The 21,047-nt window shown below is 38.0% G+C and overlaps 1 protein-coding gene across 2 annotated transcripts in view; it reads left to right on the top strand.

Annotated features, from left to right (window-relative positions):
• Window positions 1-955: 955 nt before the first annotated feature.
• The window catches only part of WDR17 (WD repeat domain 17), a 31,515-nt gene continuing 11,423 nt past the window's right edge, over window positions 956-21,047 (top strand). For both annotated transcript variants that reach the window (XM_053459625.1, XM_053459619.1), the window contains exons 1-15: window positions 956-1,141; window positions 4,302-4,430; window positions 7,400-7,583; window positions 8,340-8,570; window positions 11,305-11,556; window positions 14,233-14,355; window positions 15,028-15,206; window positions 16,145-16,313; window positions 16,401-16,492; window positions 17,689-17,771; window positions 17,958-18,044; window positions 18,202-18,366; window positions 19,129-19,331; window positions 20,351-20,500; window positions 20,634-20,764. In XM_053459625.1, the coding sequence (XP_053315600.1) occupies window positions 1,097-1,141; window positions 4,302-4,430; window positions 7,400-7,583; window positions 8,340-8,570; window positions 11,305-11,556; window positions 14,233-14,355; window positions 15,028-15,206; window positions 16,145-16,313; window positions 16,401-16,492; window positions 17,689-17,771; window positions 17,958-18,044; window positions 18,202-18,366; window positions 19,129-19,331; window positions 20,351-20,500; window positions 20,634-20,764 (2,223 nt within the window). In that variant the 5' untranslated portion in view covers window positions 956-1,096. The remainder of the gene's footprint in view (window positions 1,142-4,301; window positions 4,431-7,399; window positions 7,584-8,339; window positions 8,571-11,304; window positions 11,557-14,232; window positions 14,356-15,027; window positions 15,207-16,144; window positions 16,314-16,400; window positions 16,493-17,688; window positions 17,772-17,957; window positions 18,045-18,201; window positions 18,367-19,128; window positions 19,332-20,350; window positions 20,501-20,633; window positions 20,765-21,047) is intronic.

Raw genomic sequence — 21,047 nt, 5'->3', positions numbered from 1 at the left:
TGACCCTGCTACGTTCCTGCTTCCTCTGGGTGGTAAAAGAAAAGTTGTTTGCACAGTGTGTGAGCAGCAGGCCTGTGTGGAAGTCTCCAATCACCGCAGACAAATCTGTAGTTGTGGTAAAGGGGTGGGGGAGGTTGTATGAATGAGCATGTATGAATGAGTGAATGAATGAGTATTTGCGAAAGAATATGTGTGAATGAATGAATTTGTATTTGTGAATGAATATGTGTGAATGAGTGAATGAATGAGCATGTGTGTAATAGCATGGATGTGTAAGTGGGGGCAAAGATGGCACAGACAGGCTGTTTGGGGCAAAGATGGCACAGACAGGCTGTTTGGAACAAAGATAGCACAGGGAGACTGTTTGGAGCAAAGATGTCATAGACATGCTGTTCAGGAACAAAGATGGCAAGTCCTATGCATCCAATCTAGGTGCTAAGCAGGTCTTGGGGATCCAATCTGAGTGATAGCAGGTCATATGTGTGCAGTCTGGGTGCAACTCTTGGACTCTGAGCTGGTTTCTCAGTACAAGTCACCATTTATTTCTGCAAAGACACAACTAAGTGTGTTTTCAGTTGCCCGTGCAAACATTACTAACTACAGCTTCCTAGAGCTACTGAGTTCTCATTAACAGGCAAGAGTAGAAGTCCTTTTTAACTATGAGACATCATTTTTGAGTATATGTCAAGAAGTCCATGCTAGCCATACATTAAAAATAGTAGAACATATAATTGTATTTCATGAAAGCTATCCAGATGGCTATATATACTGAGACAATAGAATCTGTACATTTGCACTGATAGTAGATATATAAGATTTTTAAGTAACAGAGGACAGAATCAGAATTGTTAATCATGTTGTCCTTTAGCTCCTCGGCACTGAATGGGTTAAGCAGTGCAGTTGCCAGGTTATTGCAGCGCTGTGTATATGTATATGCTGTGTGACTCCACCAGTCTCAGGCTTTCTCCAGCGTCCTTTAGGAAGTCTGCATTATTTTCTGAGCAGACAAGGTCTATCTGTCTACTGAGCCGGGCTCTTTCTGTAGAGAGTGCCGCGTACAGCAGTCTTCTTGAAGCAGGATACATCTGGAATAGAAATGGAAATCCTTAAGTGGTTCACAAAATATGATACATATATAAAGGTATGGAACACAACATCGAGATGTTAAGTAATAGCATGTTTCCTAGCTTATTCTTTGATTTTGGTTTATAACCTCCTTTTTTTTGTCTGCCGGGGTATTTTTCATTAGAGATGTTTAGTTTTAGAATGATGTTCTATAAATAGAAACAGAGGCAGGCTTCATTTGCTGCTGATGAAACAGCCTACAAAGGAAGATGCTTTTATGGTTTCTCATATCTCCATGGAAACGGAGGTATTCTTTGATATTAGCTGCTGTTGGATTGCAAACATTGTTACTACCAACTATTCTCTCAGATACGTTATCATAGTTATTTGTATTCCTGCTAGGTATGAGCTAGTGATTAAAAAAGAAGAACAGAAAAAGTACTGGTGACAATAGAAACATTGGGTTGTAAGGTAAAGGTGAACAGATGAATAATGTTGCTGAAAGGTAAAATGTATTATTAATGTATTTCAGATGATGTTTTTAGCACCTTTGCTACCGTTTTGTTCAGTGTGATCAGATGAATGGTCTCACCTTTGTAGTATGTGAGTGTAGGATCAGTCAAATTTACTATCTTGCAGGAATCAACAGGATATTTTTAATGCAAAATGTTGACAAAAAATATATATAACGGTCGGGTTGTTTTTCTTGATTCAAATTACATTTCATGCTCTGTAATATAGATTTTGATGCAAAACATGATTGTGGACTTATTACTGTTAATAACCTTTTATATAATGATTTGAATTTAAGAAATCTATTATTTTGTTGTATGAAGAAAGTAGTTAAACTCAAACAATTTACAAGAAATGTATATCTCAGCAGAGAGGAAACTTCAATTATTTTAATATTCCAAACTGTACTTAGACCAAGAATTGGGTTTTCTTCAACACAAATTAAGTAAATATTTTGTACACTAATGCACTTGAAAATAGGTTAGGGCGGTGAATCACATGAAACTTATATAATACAATGAATTTTCCATTGTTGATCATTGGTTATTAAAATGAGAGACATTTATAATTATAACTAGTGAAACGTAATAATGTTGCGGAGCGATTTCTTTAAAATAAAGTAACTGTTGCCTCTGTTAGTCTCCTATGTGACCCAACATGGTCTTGGAAAAATATCGCTACAGCTCAACAACTTTCACATTAGGGCCAGACTTACCTGTGTAATAACACTTGAAAGAATGGAATTTAAGAAATTACACACATTGTCCATCTGCTTGAGCCCAAGCTACAAGTTGTTTGCCAAATTGTAAATACACACAAAGTTGTCTCTTCAAAAACAGTAATACATAAAATCTAACCTTTATTAAAAAAAAGTTATCAGCTAAATATGTACAAAAGGTGAGTGGGGTTAAAAGCCAAGAGTTTGGGCAAATTAGCAAAATGCCTGTGTCCAAGCAGGTAGTTGACAGACCAGATAGAGTTGGTTGTTATGGTATCAATGATTGTCAACTGCTGAAACAAACTATTTGCCTCGGTCCACTGACCACTGTTGTCTATATATTTATATTAACAAAATTAGCCAATTTCATTAATTCGTACTAATCTCCAAAAATAAGGTCAAACCCCCCCTAATGAAATGGGCAAAAACTAGGCAAAAAGCAACAAATGCAGGATATTTCACTCTCACACTCTCTAAATGTCTCTGATGACCACTTCTGTGTCTTGCAGCTCCACTTCCATGTCTCACATCTTCTTGTTCTTCATCTTTTCTCTTCCATCTCTGCGGACGTAATCTCCCAGCGAATTTCTGTCAAGATTGGAGGATTGGGAGAGAACATCACTGGAAGCTTCACCATTTTAAATTAAGATAACCTTGTGTGAACTTCCGCCAAAATGGTGGAGTTTCTGGTGATGTCCTCTCCCCCGTTTGGAAGCTCCGCCATTTTGGTGGAAGTTCACCAGGAGGTTATCTGCTGCTACACTGTGCCAATCACCCCATTTGCTGCCCATACCATCCAGAACAAATTAATACTCTGGATACTGACTTATAGATCTTAAGAACTCTGTAACACCTCTATATATCTACTCTTGTGTGCAAATACACCCCTAACCATTTGTTATAGCTAGTATGTCTCTTCTACCATTACTACCTCTTCCCACGTGCGTGTTCAGGATTTCACATGTGCTGTACCACTTCTCTGGAATTCCCCACCCTGTTCTATTAGATGTTTTTTATGAGAAGCATACAGCCTTTCCTTCTAACACTCTGAACCAGAATCCTAATCAAGCCACTTGCAAGATCAACAGACCTCTCTATACTATCCTTGCTCCGCCCCCTTCAACCACCGAACAGATTGTAAGCATGCAAGAAGAGGGCACCAGTATGTGTTAACTTGTGTTATATCATTTTAAATTGTAATTTATTTTCACTAATTTATTGTAAGAGCAGAATGGAATCTGGTGGTGCTATACTGTATAAATAAATGTAATGTTTTATTATCACATTTTGGTAGGGAGGGCATATTTTGTTTCTGCCTCGGTGATTAAATGTACACAGTAGCCTGGATACTACAAAAGTGTCGCAAAAGCTTTAGACACAATAATCTACCTTACTGAACACCAAGGACAGAATGTGAAAGTATCACAGAGCTGTATTTAATAAAAAGTGTGCTTTGACGCTACAGTTAGGTTAGCTGTGTGTGTGTGTGCAGGAAAACATGGAGCAATTGTTTAGTATTATGTGCCTGGCTCTGTGGAGTGCTACTTGTAAAGGTTTTCTATAACATGTTTTATCAGGCTGATGATATTTACAGTGTTGGACATGGCTTTATAGAAGACATGGATATTGGATAAAATGTGCATGCCTAACTTCATTAACATGCTTAAGTGTTACATTGTTGCTAGGAAACCTTGTACACATGTTTTTATTTTGTACATAAGTGCACCCACTCTCTTAGTCTTCAAATAAGAATACAATGTAAGTGTGGAGGAGGGTTGGAAATATATCTAATTACATGGGAGTAAAAATGGTTTTCCATATATATGTGGTCTAGTAACTTTATCTTATGCAGTCACAAAAATTAAGGCAATTTATTCAACATCCCCTTACTCTTACTATTCATAATTTTGTTTGTACGATTACAATGAGTAAAGCATCAGTCAGACTCAGTTAAATAAATCAAATGATGGGCTGGTTATTTTATATTTTAATTATTTTGTTGCAGATGAAAATGTCTCAAGTCAAGCAGGTTGGCCTCTTGGCAGCTGGATGCCAACCATGGAACAAAGATGTTTGTGCTGCTAGCGGAGACAGGTTCGCATACTGTGCCACCCTTGCTATTTATGTATATCAGGTACGTTTTGGATTCTGTGGTACCATAGGGATGAAAACTAACCTGGAATTGTGCATATATATTATTTTAAGGGTGATGTTTATTCAACCTCAACCATTTTGATTGAGCTTAATGTGGTTAACTTGTATTCAGCTCTCATGTGCTATATTTTATGTTATCTTCCGTGATATGTTTAGGAGGTTACAAGGAGTACACATGCATGGCTCTTCACAATCCTTCATTGGCAGTGTCCCTCACCCCACACTGTGTATTTTGTAGCTGCATAAGGGGTATTTAATTAGGTTGGCGACACAGGTATGGAACATTAGGGAGCTCGAGGGAGGAGATGATAAATGACTGACCAGGGTAAATAACAGAAACACGCGGTTATTTTATTTCTGATGGCAGCCCTAGTGCAAGTGTTGAAAGCCACATGGCTGTCAGGATTTAAATTGGCAGTGCAACAAAATGAAGGTTTCTGGTACAAATTTAAAGATGCCTCATATGTGCTTTGACCTTCTGTCAGGTCCGAAGATTTATTTCATGATATCACTATTGCAATCTGCTTTTGTGAAATGTGAATGTAAAGTAAATAGTTAAAAATCTAAAAAAAGAGACATCTCTCTGAAGGTTGAAACACTGTATCAGTTTCACATAGACTCATTATCCGGTATTTCTTTAACATACAGTATATTCTGGTAGCTAATGTTAACACATGGATTGTGCAATTGTGGATCTGCCACTCTAGGGAGCGATCACTTCCACAGGAGCCCACTACTTACCTGTGCGTTGCTTGCACACTGTCGAGCAATGTCTCTTGTACTGCCAAGGGGACGCGGGAACCCAGCGGAGTCACGTCACGTACGACACGTGACCCTACTGCGCATCTGCTTCCCCTGGGCGGTAAAGCAGAGGTTGTTTGCACAGAGTGTGAGCAAGACAGAAGGAAGCAGCAGGTCCCTGCGGAAGTCTACGAGCGGCACAGAGACATCTGTGGTTCAGGTAAGGGGGTGGGGAAGCTGTATGAATGAGTATGTAAGATTGAGTGAATGAATGAGTGAGTTAATGAGTATCTGAGTGAGGGAATGAATGAGTATCTGCGAAGGAGTAAATTTATATTTGTGAATGACTATATGTAAATGAGTATCTGAATGAGGGAATTTATGAGTATCTGTGAAAGAGTGAATGAATATTTGAATAAGTGAATAAAGGAATATCTGTGAATGAGTATATGAAAGAGTGAATGAATATTTGAATGAGTGCATGAATATGTGTGTGATAGCATGGATGTGTAAGTTGGGGAGGCATGTCACAGGGATGCTGTTTGGGGGAAAAGATTCCACAGGCAGGCTGTTTTGGGGGCAGAGGTGCCACAGGCAGGCTGTTTTGGGGGCAGAGATGCCACATGCAGGCTGTTTTAGGGCAAAGATGGCAAGTCCTATGCTTCCAATCTGGGTTCTAGGCAGGTTCTGTGGATGCAATCTGGGTGCCAGGGCTGATTTGATACTAAAGGGGGGACTGGCTGGGTGGCATAAATACACAATGTAGGGCTGGCTGGGGGCAATACGCAAGGGTGTGGGAGCATTAATTCACAAGGCAGTGCTGGATGGGGCATCACATAAATCAACACTAAAGGGGGGCTGTTTGGTGGGATAAATTATACAATGGGGGACTCGCTGGAGTGCACAAATACACATGGGGCCTGGCGGCATGAATACATAAGGGACGCAGCTGGGGCTATCACATAAATCAATACTAAAGGGAGGGGCAGGCTGGGGGCGATACACAAGGGGCAAAAACCCAAAAGACATAAGCAGTGTGGAAAGAAAAATTGTTAGCTTAGCCCGTCCAGATGCGGGTGTCAGTGTGGCAGAGCCTGTCCTGGTGTGTGTCTGTTTGGGTGTCGGTGTGGCAGAGCCTGTCCTGTGTGTGTTTGGCTGTCAGTGTGGCAGAGCCTCTCCTGGTGTGTGTTTGGGTGTCGGTGTGGCAGAGCCTGTCCTTGTGTATGTGTTTGGTCATCTGTTTCCCGGCACTTTACTTACTATAGGAATAAATTGAACTATTTAATTTTTACTTATCCAGAGATAAAATGCACTCTTGAATTTGTAGTCACTTCAGAGGACAAAACTTTCTAAGCCCAGAAATCAGTGAGAGGAAAAGTAAAGGTTTTGTGTTATTTGTTTAGTTAATTTCAATCTGCATATTTTTTTAAAATGATCAGTGTACTGATTACTCCCAATCCCATCACATAAGATTCTATCCTATATTATTTGCCTAGCACTGATGTCATCTTTATCCAGATTCTGTCTATTTTACTTATTTCTATAAAAAAAAGCCACCAAAACCCTCAGCACCAGGCCCATAATGCTCTTAATCTGGCCCTAGTTAAACTTAATAATATAAATTGCATGCATGGAGGGCTGCACGTTATTTAGGAGGGTAGGCTATAAGAGCACATTCTATTCATTCATTGATAAAATATAAACATAAAATTTTTTTTTTTTTGTGATGTTTTCCCAGATGTGAGAATTTAATCAGTGTTTGGGTTTATAGAGTAGAGCATTCTTATCATAGTATATTCAAGAAATTCTCAACTATTTATGTTACAATTATATTTGAACAATTACATACTATGCAATAGTTTTAATGCAATTTGCCACAGGGCTTACACTGTATTGTTTCTATTGAAGAGATCCAAAAAGATACCTGTACTCACTGTGTTTTCAAGTAAAAGTTTACATAGAGTTTTGAATATACTGAACTGCTCTTCTTCAATATGAGAGATGTATAAGAGTACACTGTGGGTATTGGGTATTCTTGATTGGGATATCATAAAATGTTTATGTGACAGTTCTTCTTTTTTTACTATATAAACACCATAAAGTCACTATTGCACTTTTGACCTTAGGAACGGAGTACATGTTTTCTATACCTTTTTGGGCATTGTTTTTATTATAAGTACATATATATGTATATTTTTTATTTCCTAGTTGGATCATCTTTACAATGAGTTCAAGCTCCGTGCAATCATGTCAGAACATAAAAAGACAATCACAGCCATTTCATGGTGCCCTCACAACCCTGACATGTTTGCAAGTGCGAGTGCCGATAATTTAGTTATTATTTGGAATGTGGCTGAACAGAAAGTGGTTGCCAGACTTGACAATACAAAAGGTAAGTTACAGAGCACCATTGTGTGAGCTTTCTAATAACTATAATTCGGATCATGTAAGTGAAGAAATGCCATGCAATCATCGGGAAAATATATTTTATTCTAAGATGAGCCAATACATTTTAAATTACATGCCTTTCCACAATTTGCCTACCAAGTTTGATCTCAGTTGGGTCTTGGTTAAGCAGGCTGAGCTTAGTAATGGCACTGGAAGTAACCCACAAGAAGTTAAACAAGGCTTACTCCTTTCACAATAGTCTAGGTTAGAGTTTAGGACTCCAGGTCTCAAGAACTAGAAACCCCCAGTCATATTTGCTCCAATGTCTATTCCTGCCTACTTACATCTTACACCAACAACTCCCTCTTGTCTCTAGTGCAGTGAATGAAACCGGTCTATCAGAAACGAACATAAGCATTAAACAGAGCAGCTGCGTACCAACACTGAATGTGCAATTGTAGGCTAGGTTTGTGGCTAGGTTTGTGGCTAGTTCTAGCCAGTGGCACAACCATGTCCACCACCACTGTTGCTAACATAAAACAGTAAAATGGTGTAAGTCTAGAAGTTTCAGGTAGTTTCTATAGTAAACGGTCTTTAATAGTAATTGTGAAAAATATTGGCCATAACGTTAACTTTAAAGCATGGGATTCGGTAGAATCTATATTAGTTAATGGAGAGCCTTGAATAACTGTAACTAGTGTTATTTACTAGATAATGGAGTTTACATGACCATTGTTTTTCATTTTCTCTCATCTGTCAGGAATCCCTGCTTCTCTTAGCTGGTGCTGGAACTCAGGTGACGCGGTTGCGTTTGTTTCACACAGAGGCCCTCTTTATATATGGACAATTTCTGGCCCGGATAGCGGCGTAGCCGTTCACAAGGAGGCACATAGTTTTCTGTCAGACATTTGTCTATTTAGATGGCATCCAAAGAAAAAAGGAAAGGTTGTCTTTGGGCACACAGATGGCAGCCTTTCTATCTTCCAGCCAGGTAAATTCCACAGATTAAAATGAATGATTTTATTTGAAAACATGAATGATATTCCTGAATTCTTATCAGTACATAAGTACATAAGCACTGTGTTGTTGTTGTTGTTGTTGTTGAAAATATGTTTCTTCTGATAAAACAGAAGACAAAGAAAGACAAAGAAATAACCATTCAAGCAACAAAAGCCTCAGCAACAATATCTTACAAATACTTTCTTTGCATTTCAATAAAAGGAGTATTTCTGCGTTCAAAACTATATATTGTGTGCAGTCCTGTTTTGTTTTTGTTTGCTTATTTTTATAAGATATTAGTAGGCTACGGAGATTTTTATCCAGGAATGTATTTATTCTTGAGGTGTATGACACGATAATAAAATGCAGACAAACCGCAAACTTTTCTCTCCATGTCTAGAGTACCCATTCCAAAGTCCTTCTGTGTCAGATTGCCTGTCGTTGGGAGTATTGCTCTATGTCTGTACTTTTATACTTTACTTTTAACATGACTGTGCCAAGCAATTCTCATTGTCAGCTTTAATTTGATTATTCACTTCCAGATAATGTTAGCTTAAAAAAATATAGTTTGGACTACTTGCAAGCATAGGAAAGTTGGACATTTTTAATTGATTGTGCAGATTTCTGCATCAATTTGGTATAGAAGAAGTTATCCGGTTTATTAAACCGGCTAACGCACTTCCACAACTCATTAAAATTGGTCATTAGTGTGTCCTAAAAGTGAAAATATATGATGCTTCACAGTAAAGCAATATTCTAGAACAGAACATATAGTATAATCTTGGATTATAAATTGCAACTCATTCAATAAATGGCAAAAGAAAAGTGAATCGGAAAGAATCAGGGTGATAATTACTTGTCTAGAAAATCTAACTGAAAATGTATTAACTTAGTCCATGCCGCTCATGGAACATGGGTCATAATATATGAAAATATAAACTCATTTTGCATAATTTTTGTGTGGGCAGCTTCTATGGCAGAATACGTAGGAAAACATTTTAATAGAAGGACACAGTATTTGGTCAGTTCTGTGGATTTATTCAAATAACTTTTCTTCAAAGTGAAAATCCTCAAATTAGTGCAAACATCTACCTGTTTGTCAGCCTTAGTGTGTTTGTTTAGATCTTTTGTATGGGAAAGTGAGAACAATATTAGTTTGTCTGTCTGTGTAAGTGCTATAATTTAACAGCTGATACTTTGTGTCTTATGGGCTGGAACATCTGGAGACAGAGGGGGTCATACTGGTTGTCATGGTTAATTACAAATCTGACTTTGATTGGCCTTTTTATTAACCAAGGCAATAACCTAGAATACCTTCTCCATTATCAGGCAGAGTATATCTTATATGACACATGCCTTGAATGTCTTTTGCATTATACATTTCCATTTCAATAAATTGAGATGGAGCTGTAATGACTGTGATTACTATGGTCATGAACTCATGATGTAATAAAGATAGTCTGATAGAGTTATTTTTTGTCTGTGAGTAAGTAGCAGCCATACAACTTATGATTCTTTACCGTTCTCAGGTCTTTCACATGATGATTCTGTCTGTCCTTTGCCTGTTGTTCCTTCAATATGTAGTATACGTGTGTGCATGTTCTGTATGGTTGGTTGCATAAATTTGCCCATATGGTACTATGTAGTTAACCGTGTGGGTTGCAGCGAGCAAAATATTCATTACTGAATAGCCATTGGATGTATGGAACACGTTTAAGATGGCATTTTTCATTGCAGTGAGCTTTATAATATATCCTTAATATTATTTATCTTCAAACTTCTGCATTATACACTTCCATTTCAATAAATTGAAATGGAATTGTATGTCTGTGATTACTATGGTCATGATGTAATGTTAAAGACAGTAGAGTTCATTTGTGTTTGTGAGTAAGTAGCAGCCATACGACTTATGATTCTTCACTGTTCTCAGGTCTTTCACACGATGATTCTCTGTCTGTTTTTTACCTGTTGTTCCTTCAATATGTAGTTTAAGAGTGTGGGAGTATAAGATCGTGCATGAAGGAGAGAACACAATGTCTTGCAATGGGAAATATTTTCAGTATAAATAAATTGTGGTGTCTAGGGCACATGTGTAAGGTACCAGATGCTAAACCATGGATACAGGACCTCGAGGTATAAGCCTAAGGTAGCAATTTATTCTTTTTGACCTTTTAAATGAAATAACAAAAAAACTCTGTTTCAGTATTCTGTTAGACCTTTTATTTTCACGGACAAAACTGAGTTCACCTCCATCCCAATGGTCATGTCAGGTGAAAATGATTCATTGTTGCAGTTTAGTCATCCGGTGACCAAATAAAATAATCAAAAGGAATTGTGCTTATCTAGACCAATTTATCTTTATGTTTTAGGCAAGAGCTATTTTCTCAATCCATGAAATTATTCTCTGAGTTGCATGATTTAAGAACATAGAGCGCATGCAATCAAGAAAGATTTAGCCAGGGTATTGTTAAAATGTTGAAAGTGCTGCCCCTATGTGTGTTAAGCCACGATATTCTTCTTTTTTATGATCCTGGAATTTTCATGACTGTTAACCCTTGCAATTTCTGTTGCATAATCCAGAAGGGTGTTTCACTGTGGTTCATCATTGGAATTAGTGTGCAGCCCAAAATAGGGTTTTTTAAATTACAATTTTAATTACAATTTTTGTACCTTTACTTTAAATAAATAATAACAATAACTGACAAATGTAACTATATGTTTTTAAGGATGCAAAAGTCAAAAGCATGTTCTGAGGCCGGAGTCTCTTGAGGGAACAGATGAGGAGGATCCAGTGACCGCTTTGGAGTGGGACCCGCTATCCACAGATTATCTTCTAGTTGCTAATTTGCACAATGGAATCCGGCTGGTAGATTCTGAATCCTTGTCTTGCATCACGACATTCAGCTTCCCGAGTGCCGCTGCTTCTGTTCAGTGCTTGGCTTGGGTACCAAGTGCTCCAGGCATGTTTATTACAGGAGGTAAGGAATTACTTAACCCATTGCATTACTTGAAAATCAGCAGTGCCATGTATTCAGTTATGACTTTACTTTCCCCGATACCCTCACTATAGAAGAATTCATATTAAAATTTTCTGCAATTTTCTGTATTGTAAAATGCATTCTTACAAAACAAAAACACCCACTTACCTGATACAGAAGTGGTAGCTCTGCTGCAGCAGCTGCCCTCCTCCTCCATGACTATTCAGTGGCAGCAAAGTGCTCCCGTTGACATCAGTAGGAAGACTTTCTACACACAGCAGTAGGAAGACTTTCTACACATGCACACAGGGTTGTGAACACCTACCGTGTTCCCTGAGCCAGCACTGGAACTGACTGGAGGTGAGCATATCACACGCACAGATATGTGTTTGGACAGATCTTCTACAGGGCTTTTAGCTGGGGGTGTAGAAATGGGCAAACAGACCACATGAAAGATTATGGACCTCTAACCTATCATATGCATTAAAGTGCGTATGATGGCTGAAATGTTCTTTTAAGAAAATAAGGAGCTTATGAGCAAGATTAACATGGAAAGGAAGCGTATCACACAAACATACATTCAAACCTCATGAACTAAGAGCCAGTATTAACAGACTAATCGAAACGTAAAATGTTAAATCTGAAAACAACACCTTCAAAGTGGTTGCTTTAAGTGAAAGCAGTTGGAAAATCAAGTTTAATTAATATCCGAGAACATTGTTAATGAGCTAGACCTGATACTCTGCACAAATTAACTCTTGAATTGTCCATCTTAAAGCTTCTAGAGAAGTGATTTTAATGGTGACACCAATTTGTTCTACTAATGGTTCTAATAAAATCATCTCCTTTGCATACCAAGCCAGTATGTCCGATGTCTTAGGAGACTGGGGCATCAACTCTGAATTGAAATAAGAAATGTAAATTCCTTTAAGGTTTGGTGGTCACACCATTTAGTTTTATTAGCCTTCTTATTTTCTCTGATAAGAATTCTCATTTGTCTGCGGTGTCTCTGTTCGTATCCTGTGTATAATATGTCAGAAATAACTGGATCATCTTTGTATCATAGTCAGTGATGTCAGTAGAAAGCATGATCTCCTGTGCCTTGGCAGGAAGACCCACCTGCTGATATTATATAATGAGAAAGTACTATTGATTATTACAAATAGTACATCAGACATCAGCAAATTAACATGTATTGTGTTACAGCATTGTTATGTAACTTTAATTAACATGTGGCTCATATTATCATTAATTGAAGTATTTATCAACTGATCTAAGTTCTTTATTATCTGCAATTGAATTTAATAGTACGGTAAATAATTTAGGTGTCTACTGTTTTTCTATTAGTTATGGTCATGTTTAGTCTATACAATAATTGGTGACTAAATTTTAAAGTTGAAGCATTTTTGCCGATAATATCTGAAAATATTGATAAACCCAAATAAATAAAGCCTTTGACGTGCTTGGTTGCACTGCATAAAGAAACATCTTTACTGAGAATAAATATACTCTAAATGTGTTTGGTTTGAGCATTTGCTTGCAAAGCATGAGCAAAGTGTTCTTTTTCTGGTTTCTATGTATATGTGAAAGTACCCGAGTTTTTCTTTTCCCAGCAACAAGCTCATTAGTTATCCTGGATGAATTGTGTGCTTTCTGTCTACCCCTGCTGTCTTTTGCAAAATAAATGCAGTCTTAAGTATATCTCACATCAGGGACACAGTTTTAATTATCAGGAAAGTGCCTGTATGGTGCAGGTGCTAAAACCAGAAAAGCGCGGAGGCCTTTAGAAAATATTTTAGTGCCACTGCTTGCTTTTTTTGTAGATTGAGCTTTGAAAGATTGCACGTAAGGCACCAGTGCATATCCTGCTGTGTTGATCAATGCACAATAAAACAAATGGTTAATGCATTATGACACGGCTGTTCATTCACACGCAATAATGTGCTTGCGTGGCAATGTGAAACATTTTACAGCCTGTAGGAATCACTGAGTTTTACAAAAAGGGGACTGTATTGCAGAATGCACAAAACACCGCTGTGCAGGTCCCTACCGTTTCTACACTTGTCCCCACCCATTAAAGAAATTGGTAGAAACTGATTTCATTTTACCTTACACCTACTGAAAAGCCTTATGGTCACCACCGAATGCATTTTTGTTCCAAAAAACTTCCATTATCCGCTGACTTCGAGGATGGCGCTGTTGTCAATGATATTATTTGTGACTTTCCTTGCTTAATCTCCACACTGAGCTGATTCTTTATGGAAATACGAGTGAGCTTTGAGTCCCCTATACTTAAATTGTTCAGCGTGCCTGGCAGGGTGAGCCACTCTTCTTTTTGTTAAGAATTACTGCATAGTCCCCTCATTTCCAATAGTGACCCAGTTCCGCTGGCAGCCATATATGCCATAACATTGCCTCCGCCATGTTTCACAGATGGTATGTTATGCTTCGGATCCTCAGCCGTTCCTTCCTTTCTGGATACTCTTCTTTATTTATGAATGCAGATCACTGATCCTTTGTGGAATACTTTGAAACTTAAATAGCTTATCACTCAAAGTTTTTTTCCCTAAGAGATCATGGGTTTTAGAAAGAAAAAGAATATCTGTAGACCACCTGTTTGCTTTCATTTTAACCGAGACACTGCCTTACTCTGCTGAATGACTGTGATGTGCTCAGATTCTCAGGTCGGAGTACTGCGTGTGTGGAACGTGTCCAAGACGACTCCCATAGATAATTTTAAACTAAAAAAGACTGGCTTCCATGCTTTGCACGTGCTAAATTCTCCGCCAAAGAAAAAAAGTGAGTACCTGGATATTGATTTTTTAAAAGAACAACCATATTTTTTTGAAATAAAAAAAAAATAACACAACACTAATATTAACTCAAGTACCTATTGGGCAGACACACTCAGCCATGATCATTGAACTGGGAGTATCTTAAATCTTTTTTCATTTGTACCTTAAGTGAAGGAAACATCTCCATTAGAGGTATCCTTCCAAGAAGGACACTCTAGACGCATAAAGTGAGGCTATATCCCACTGGATAAGATAACTAACAACTCCCAATCTGTGTCTGAATATGAGCAATAAAAAACTAGAGACATTTCCATATGCCAGAATGAAAATATGCCTAACAACATAACCTTAGACTCATGATTGGCTGAACTATGTGCACTTTTTCATTCCTTGGTAAAGTGCATGAGTATGAATGTGCATGTTAAGAAAATGACAATTAGTCCATTATACCAAAGTGTATACAGGAGAATTTGTTAGTGTTTAACTGTGATAATGAATGTCTAATTCACATAAAAATAAAGTTGTTTTTTTTAAATGAACCTATCCCACAATGTTCACACAATTCACAATTAACATATGATTACATTTAGCCTGTCCTTTAATAACTATCAGAAATGTTAATATATTCTTTCTGTCGGCTTTCTTTTTTTTCTCAACTTCAAATGAGCTTTTTTAGCACATTCGCCAACTAAAAACCATCACATATCATCTACCAGCGAGGCAGTGCCTCCACCAACCCTGACACAGAACCAAGCTTTCTCCCTGCCTCCTGGTCACGCGGTCTGTTGCTTTATGGATGGTGGAGTGGGGCTTTACGACATGGGAGCCAAAAAGTGGGATTTTTTGAGGGATCTGGTATGTATCCTTTGATTAAAATTGGTTCAAACCGCGTATTGCCATGCTGCGTGAAAGAGCTCACAATGGATTTTGCTTTGAAATCCATTTTTAAATAACAAGTTTGTCCAAATGTTATCCAACCGTTATCCCTGTCTGATTTAGGAAAATACATTGTATAAATGTCTAAAGATTGAAATGAAATAACAGCCAGAGTAAAGTAAAAAAATATCACGTACGCAGCGCCGCGGAGCCTCGGTTGGCCCCGGATAGCCGGCCACAAGGCCGGTGGGCAGAGCCGCTCGCCTCGGGTCCGGAGCGCGGACAGAAGGGGGCCGCCTCTCTCCCGTAGCGCACCGCACGTTCGTGGGGAACCCGGTGCTAAATCATTCGTAGACGACCTGATTCTGGGTCAGGGTTTCGTGCGTAGCAGAGCAGCTACCTCGCTGCGATCTATTGAAAGTCATCCTTTGAGCCAAGCTTTTGTTTTTAAATAAAAAAAAATTAATAAATAAAAAAATATCACGTAGAGCTCTACACGCTGCCCGGACTAAGCACCAGGGACTCAGAAGTACCAGTAAGTGTGGGGGGGGGGCATGAGGATCCAGGTCCCCGGCATCGCTGCGGGGATCTGGATCTTAGTCTCATAGTCAGACCTTGTTGAGGTCTGATTATAAGACGACCCCGATTATAAGACGAGGGGTATTTTTCAGAGCAAAAAAACTTGTCTTATAATCGGGCAGATACGGTATACATATTAGCAATTTTATTAACAATTAACACAATTAGCACTATAGAAGTACTTAAAGCCAAATTTCATTCACATTTCCCAGTTTATTCCCAGCCTCCGCGAGGGTCGGGTGAGCAAAGGGAAAGTAACTGTTATGCTGTATGTTCTGTACAATGTGGTAAATGATTTAAAAACTGTATTCCAGTGTTTATTCACATTTTCTTTTTAGGGTCATATCGAAACCATCTTTGACTGTAAATTTAAGCCAGATGATCCTAACCTATTAGCTACTGCATCTTTTGATGGAACAATAAAAGTTTGGGATATCAATACACTGACTGCTGTGTACACATCACCAGGCAATGAAGGAGTCATTTATTCTCTCTCTTGGGCACCCGGTGAGTTTTCTCCTAGTTATTTTTTATTATTATTTATAACCATATAAAGCTTCTTATCTAATGCAACTTTACTATTGTATTCAACAGGAGATTTAAATTGCATAGCAGGTGCAACCTCCAGAAATGGGGGATTTATTTGGGATGTTAAGAAAGGGAAAATGATAACTCGTTTCAATGAAGTAAGTCCAATACTAATTAACTGTGATTAATGATTTCATGACCACGTTGGTTTCCAGAAGTGATATGTTAAGGAGGTCAAAAGAAATCAATATTGCAGTCAGACTGTGGCAAACATGTATAACTGGTCTTCGTTGGCTGTAAATTATATTATTGAACCCAGTATGTAAGGACATCTAATGACCCAGTAATACAGTGGATCATAATATATTTGGCATGTCTGCATTCTCTCTGTACTTGCTGGTCCTGTCTAACACTCTTTCACCAAAACGGACTGCATATAAAGTCCCATGAAAGAACACAGGATGCTATAAATGAAGGGCAATTATCTAATTGCTGTAGACATCTTGGTGCAAGTAAAATCACACGGTTGCTGACAGTTACCCAAATTCTTCCAATGAAAGCAACTGGGGTCAGTCCCCGACTCCCCCCTCTACCCCTTGTTAGCTCTCCCCGATTATTAGTGTCAATTTACCAGAAGTGTAGCCTAGTCTACTCTGGGTTATCATATTTTGACTTATTTTGTATACATGATCCCTAATGTTTCTTACCATATCACACATGGCATTATGGGTTATCCCTCTATTTATTACAAACCAACAACTTAAGGTGTCATACGATAGAATAAGAAGGCACACAAGTTTTACAAATACTAATTGCTGTAAGTTGTGTCTGACCACAATAAATATATTTTCCAAGAATTTTGTATTCTGCTGTAATTTATAACTTAAAGAAAATTCACCAGTCACATAAGTCATCATGAATGGCGGGTAAAACATCAGGTGTAAATATTCCATTTGCATTTTCTGAGCCAAATCAGCCATATACAATAATACATTGTATCATTTTCACATTTAGATGTGATAAGAATCAGTGGTGAAAAGGTTTGTGATGGTGGTATTGATAGTGAATAAATAGATACCCAATCAAGTATTTCTACTGAGCAGATCAATGGAAAGGGATTCCTAACCATGCCATCCAATCCAAGCTCCCCTCCATCAATTTATGTGACTGGATAGAGTAGACTATATTCATGGCCAAAGTAAGCTCCATGCCCTGTTTTAATTACAGTTGATTAATTCATTAATTACCAGATAAAGATATCTCCAAGAGTATAATATGTTATACAGTACCTTGGTTACCTTGGTTACAAATTACCTTATTGCCCCATTGACAATTTGTCCTTTTTATTTTGAAGCATGGGAAAAGTGGGATTTTCTGTATCTCTTGGAGTCACAAAGATTCTAAACGTATTGCAACTTGCAGTGGTGATGGATTTTGGTAAGTTCGAAGCTTCTTTATTGGACAAACCATAATAAAATGTGTGATCATCTAGCGTAGAATTGTATTTTGTTTATAGTACAGTCTGTTTTGGACATGTGAGGTGTTTGCATAGTTTTTATTGACTTGATGTTACTGTTTTGGAAGCATGACACATAATTCATACTTATTTATCCATTGTATTAGCATCATCCGAACAATTGATGGAAAAGTTCTGCACAAATATAAACACCCGGCAGCTGTGTTTGGATGTGACTGGAGTCAAAATAACAAGTGAGTAAGATGTTCCATTCCATGGTTAGAAAGGATACAGCAGTTTACTGTTTGGAGCCTCTTCTTCAGAATTAGATTCTCTTATAAGTGAAAACTCATAATGTCAAACTACAACATAAGCCCTGAGTCTTCGATTACGAGCTTTTATGTCTTACAGGGACATGATAGCAACTGGGTGTGAAGACAAAAATGTCCGGGTCTATTACCTGGCAACCAGTTCTGATCAACCTCTGAAGGTTTTCACTGGGCATACAGCCAAGGTGTTTCATGTGAGGTGGTCCCCCCTTAGAGAGGGAATCCTCTGCAGTGGTTCAGATGACGGGTAGGTGCTATTTACTACAATTGACTATCTTTTACTACAAGGCTGTTTATTAAAAAGCAAGATTTATAGACACTACAACTACAATACTTTATAAACATGTGTTTGCATTATAGTATTTTGGGGGTTTTATTCAGTTTCGTGTTTATTACATACAATTTTTCACTTTCTTCCCAGACTAGTAATGTAATAAAGCTCTATGAAGAGATGATTTTGAGTCTATTGTCTAAGAAGTCAGGTGGTCAGTCACCTGAAGGGTTTACTCAACTCAAGTCAAATGCCCTGGCCTCCTAACACTCGCAAAACAATTAACAGATTTACTAATCTGCAAGTTGTTTGCCAGGACGTTAAATTTTGTGTTACAGTGGAAGGCATATGAACTTTGACTACATTGGGCTCCATGGACTTGAATGGGTCACATTTAAGTCAATTGAAGTCAAGATTTAATGCTAATGCGAATTGCTGTAAAACCCTTTTTTTGCTAACTCGCAAGCACTGGCAGATTATTGAAAAGACCCTTTTCAGTCTAGAGGCCACCACGTGGATTTGCCTTCCTTCTTGTTTTAAGTATATCAGTTATATATATCAGTTGTATCATTGTAAGTAGTCACATTATCCTCTTGTAAAATACAAGTGCTAAAATGTAGATGAAACTGGTATCGTTGTGATTTAGGTTGCGTACTTACTATTATTAGTTATTTTATTTTTATTTTTTTATTCCTAGCATTTTTCTTTGTGCTGACTAGATTCTGGTATTGTTTTCAGCACTGTCCGGATCTGGGACTATACGCAAGATGCCTGTATAAATGTTCTCAGCGGGCACACCGCTCCAGTCCGGGGTCTTATGTGGAATACGGAAATCCCTTACCTTTTAATATCAGGAAGCTGGGATTACACCATACGTGTTTGGGATACAAAGGACGGAACATGTTTGGACACTGTTTATGATCATGGGGCAGATGTATACGGTATGTCAGTTTTTGTCCAGTCTTACAATAGAAAACTAAATACCTAAATAGAAAATACACTGGTTATTATTAGGTAACATTTATATGTTTGTGCCCTCTTGTTACCTTTAATTTTTCAGTGGATACCAAGTGTCCTGCAATATTTTTATTCTTGATATTTTACAGTGCTATGAATAATTATATTAAATAAACTTAATTGATTTTTTTGGAATTGGCTGTTTTTCTAGTATTTGACACTGTCCCAAACACCAAACAAAATTAATTATAGTGTCTAGTGTTAGTCCCTGAGAATTAGTGTGGTACATGTAACAGTCACCTTAAGGTTAGTCTGTAAGCATATACCGTATACCGCAAATGCTCTGAAAAATGCATATCGTCTTATATTCGAGGTTATCTTTTATTCAAACCTCAAATAGAGGTCTGACTACAAGACTAAGATCCAGATTCCCTGCAGCGCTGCAGGGGACCCGGATCCTCCTCTCCGGCAGCCGCTGGACATCTGCACAATGCACGGAGATAACCTACGCTGGTGCCGGCACTTTTTCCGGGGCTTCTATGAGAGGAGCGTGACATGACCTTCCGGTACTCCACCATAGAAGCCCCCGGCGGAAGTACTGAGCAGCAGCGAAGGTTGTCTACGCGCATTGCGCAGAAGTTCACTGGCTGCCAGAGACCTGGATCCTCCTCTCTGGCATCCGGTGAACATTTACTAGTAAAGTTATAGGGTAGTCTTATATTCAGGCTTTTTTTTTTTTATTATTAATATTCAAATTTTGGGGAGTCATCTTATACTCAGGAAAATACGGTAATTGGGGGCAGACATAGACTGCAGAGCATTATTCTAATTGATATAGAAGGTTCTCAACCCATTCTTTTAAATTTCATTTCCATAGCAACTCTAGTCCATACAATACTATTATCTAGAAAAAAGCAAAGTATTTTAATCCTGGGTTTCTTTAGAACTGTCAAAATGTATTTTACACAACAATATTTAAGTTACTTTTTATATTACTTCCTAGGTTTAACCTGCCACCCGAATCGACCATTCACAATGGCATCTTGTTCTAGAGATTCCACTGTGAGACTCTGGTCACTTACACCGTTAATATCACCTCTGCAAATTAATATCTTGGCAGACCGTCCATGGGAAGAAATTATTGGTAACACTGGTATGTAGTTTTCACATAATGAGTGTATGATCCCTTTTGATGATCACTTAGTTTATCACATACCCCATTTGTAGCCATTCTCAGAAATGCTGAGACTAAACCTATTTGTTAATTCTTTATTCTTGTGATTTAGACCGTGCAATGGAACCTGGAGCACCACCCCTACTATGTGGAAAAGTCTCCCGTGACATTAAACAGGAGGTGGATAAACTGACCGGTAATCAGAGGGGAAAGAAATTAAGGTGGTTTTCAGAATGTCTTTCTGTGAGTATGAGTTGTACCAGAGAGAAAAACAATACAAATTGTTGTAAAGTATAAGTAAAACTATAGCAATATACTGGAAATATCTATAAAACAGTTGTGCTCACACAGCTGTGGACAATTAAAGATATGGGATACAAAAGAATAAAAATATTTGATTTAACCCCTTAACGTCCATTGACGGATCACACATGTCACAGAAAAACGGTCACTTAACGACCTATGACGTGCCTGACACGTCATGTCATTAAAAAAGTTTAGAAACAATGTTGCTGTAATGCCTCGA

The sequence above is a fragment of the Spea bombifrons genome, chromosome 1 (genome assembly GCF_027358695.1).
Source record: "Spea bombifrons isolate aSpeBom1 chromosome 1, aSpeBom1.2.pri, whole genome shotgun sequence".
NCBI classification, from domain to species: Eukaryota; Metazoa; Chordata; class Amphibia; order Anura; family Pelobatidae; genus Spea; species Spea bombifrons.
The sequence above is the reverse complement of the archived record's forward strand: the minus strand, read 5'-3'. Positions and strand labels throughout refer to the sequence as shown.